Source organism: Fonticula alba, assembly GCF_000388065.1.
Source record: "Fonticula alba strain ATCC 38817 unplaced genomic scaffold supercont2.3, whole genome shotgun sequence".
Classification (NCBI taxonomy): Eukaryota; order Rotosphaerida; family Fonticulaceae; genus Fonticula; species Fonticula alba.
In genome coordinates this window covers 2,587,599-2,590,293 of record NW_009242973.1, presented here as the reverse complement: position 1 = coordinate 2,590,293, position 2,695 = coordinate 2,587,599, and the positions used below count along the sequence as shown (strand labels likewise).

The 2,695-nt window shown below is 64.7% G+C and overlaps 1 protein-coding gene across 1 annotated transcript; it reads left to right on the top strand.

Annotated features, from left to right (window-relative positions):
• The first annotated feature begins 694 nt into the window (after positions 1-694).
• Positions 695-2,637, top strand: H696_02333 (26S protease regulatory subunit 8). Its single transcript, XM_009496230.1, has 5 exons — positions 695-888; positions 1,004-1,101; positions 1,232-1,342; positions 1,488-2,093; positions 2,276-2,637. The coding sequence occupies exons 1-5, from the start codon at positions 705-707 to the stop codon at positions 2,525-2,527; spliced, it is 1,251 nt and encodes a 416-aa protein (XP_009494505.1). The 5' UTR covers positions 695-704; the 3' UTR covers positions 2,528-2,637.
• The last annotated feature ends 58 nt before the right edge of the window (positions 2,638-2,695 follow it).

The window sequence follows — 2,695 nt, the reverse complement described above, 5'->3', positions numbered from 1 at the left end:
CCCTCCCTCATCACATTCGCGCCCGGATCCCCGCCGGTCAGGGCCAGGCGAGGGGACGGGGACAGGCGCAGCGAGGGAACGGGGCCTGCTAGGGTGGCTGCACAGCAGCATGCCAAGTGGAACTTGCTCGAAGCCCCCTTGTCTCCCCCCCCCCGAGCCCGACCATCTTGCCCGGTTGGTGCTGGCTGCCAGCGCGCGCGTGCCTGTGCCGTTGCATCACCGGCTTCCTGACGTGGACTGCCAGCCCTGGGGGGGTGAAGAAACATCAGGGCCTGCATGCGCTGAGCTCGGGGGCCCGGGGGCGGGGCCCGGGGAAGAACGAAGCCCACTGAGGAAGCCCGAAGCCCCGACATGGGAGACAGGCCGCCGGCGGGGCCTGAAGTGACGACCCTGCGGCGAGCGCATGTTTCTCGCGGGCCGATCAGGCTGATGCCGGGACTCCAGTCCCGCCCCCGCCCCCGTCCCTTCGGCCCCGGCTTCGACCCGGCCCCGAGGGAGGGGCGACAAGTCTCTAGTCAGCTGCCAGTATTGCCCCCGGTAAGCCGGGAGGCTTCATTTGCGACTCCTTCCGTCCGGAGGGTTTTGCCCAATTTATTTACATACACACCCAGCTGCCTCCCCTCCCCCCCTCCACATATATTGTGTCGCTCAAGCCACCTCGCCCGTCTCCCGCCGTCTGACGCCGCCCCTTCAGAGCCAGAGACATGTCGTCCCTCGCGATGTCGCTCGCGTCGGCTGTGCCCAGTGGCACAGATGCCGCCGGCGCCAACTCCGACGACCTGGCCGCCTACTTCCGGTCACGCATTGAGGACCTGCAGGTGGCCATCCATGAGAAGACCCAGAACCTCCGGCGCCTGGAGGCCCAGCGCAACGAGCTAAACTCCAAGGGTATGCCCAGGCACCAGGGCCTTGTGTCTTAGCTCCGCCCGGCTCCCGCCCAAATGCGCCTTCTCACCCGCATCTCCCCCTGCCCTGCCCCCCCCCCGTTGCATATTTCCCGCAGTCCGCAGCCTCCGCGAGGAGCTCCAGCTCCTGCAGGAGCCCGGCTCCTACGTTGGCGAGGTCGTTAAGGTCATGGGCTCAGATCGTGTTCTCGTCAAGGTGCGTGTGGTGCTTTCGGGCCGCCTCCTATTTTCTTCCTCCCCTGCCCCTGCCGGCTGTTCTCCCCTGCTCTTTCTTGTGCCCCTCCAATCGGCCTGACTCTTCATGCCATCTCCGCTGCCCTTTTCAGGTCCACCCCGAGGGCAAGTACCTTGTCAAGGTCGACAAGGCCATCGACATTTCCACGCTCACCGCCACCACGCGCGTGGCCCTGCGCAACGACAGCTATACCCTGCACAAGGTCCGAATCCTCTTGACCGCCCCCCCTCCGCCCCCCCCCCCCCCCCCTCGGCCCTTCTCCCCCTCGACTGACCTCTCCTCCTCCTCCTCCTCCTCCTCCTCCTCCTCCTCCTCCTCCCTCGCCTGCATTTGCCCCCTCCCTGCAGATCCTCCCCAACAAGATTGATCCCCTTGTGTCGCTGATGATGGTGGAGAAGGTCCCCGACTCGACGTACGACATGATCGGCGGCCTGGACAAGCAGATTCGCGAAATCAAGGAGGTCATCGAGCTGCCGATCCAGCACCCGGAGCTCTTCGAGGCGCTGGGCATCTTCCAGCCGAAGGGTGTCCTGCTGTATGGCCCGCCGGGTACCGGGAAGACCCTGCTGGCTCGTGCGGTGGCCCACCACACCGCGTGCACCTTCATCCGCGTGTCCGGCAGCGAGCTGGTCCAGAAGTACATTGGCGAGGGGTCGCGCATGGTGCGCGAGCTCTTCGTCCTGGCCCGTGAGCATGCCCCCTCGATCATCTTCATGGATGAGATCGACTCCATCGGCAGCAGCCGTGGCGATGGCGGCGGCGGTGGCAAGGGCGGCGGCGATAGCGAGGTCCAGCGGACCATGCTGGAGCTGCTCAACCAGCTGGATGGCTTCGAGCCCAACAACAACATCAAGGTCATCATGGCCACCAATCGCATTGACATCCTGGATGATGCCCTCCTCCGGCCTGGTCGTATCGACCGGAAGATCGAATTCCCCCCTCCGAATGATGCCGTACGTACTGCCCCCCTCCCCTCGGTTGTGTGGTGGGGATGTGCATCCGCGCGCTCGCCCCGGCCCCCGGGGGCTGGCTTTTGTTTACCAATGGGCCTGCAACTAACTGCGCCTCTCTCTCTCTCTCTCTCTCTCTCTCTCTCTCTTTTGCCCCCCCCCCTCCTCCCCCTGCCTGGACGTAGGCCCGCGTGGATATCCTCAAGATTCACTCGCGTCGGATGAACCTCGCGCGTGACATCGATCTCAATGCCATTGCCTCCAAGATGCCGGGCGCGTCGGGTGCCGAGTGCCGGGGTGTCTGTACCGAGGCGGGCATGGTGGCCCTGCGCGAGCGGCGCCTTCATGTGACGCATGCCGACTTCGAGGCTGCCGTGGCCAAGGTCATGCGCCGTGATGCCGACGCCAACACCTCCATCAACAAGCTCTTCATCTAGGGCGGGGGCGGTTGCCTCTCACCGGTCCCCCTCCTCCGCTTTCTGCCTGTCCCTCTCCTGTTCTTGCCACGCCGCCTGGCCCCAAATGTACACTATTCTCCTTTCTCGCAGGGTTTTTTTTTTTTTTTTTTTTCTTTTGCTCGTGCCATGCCTGTGTTGTCTCCCCCT

Excerpts from the sequence above, each read along its gene's own strand:
- H696_02333 (XM_009496230.1), top strand. The coding sequence starts at position 705 with ATGTCGTCCCTCGCGATGTCGCTCGCGTCGGCTGTGCCCAGTGGCACA. Across the intron at positions 889-1,003 it reads CAACGAGCTAAACTCCAAGG|TCCGCAGCCTCCGCGAGGAG; the intron begins GTATGCCCAGGC and ends TATTTCCCGCAG. Across the intron at positions 2,094-2,275 it reads TCCCCCCTCCGAATGATGCC|GCCCGCGTGGATATCCTCAA; the intron begins GTACGTACTGCC and ends GCCTGGACGTAG.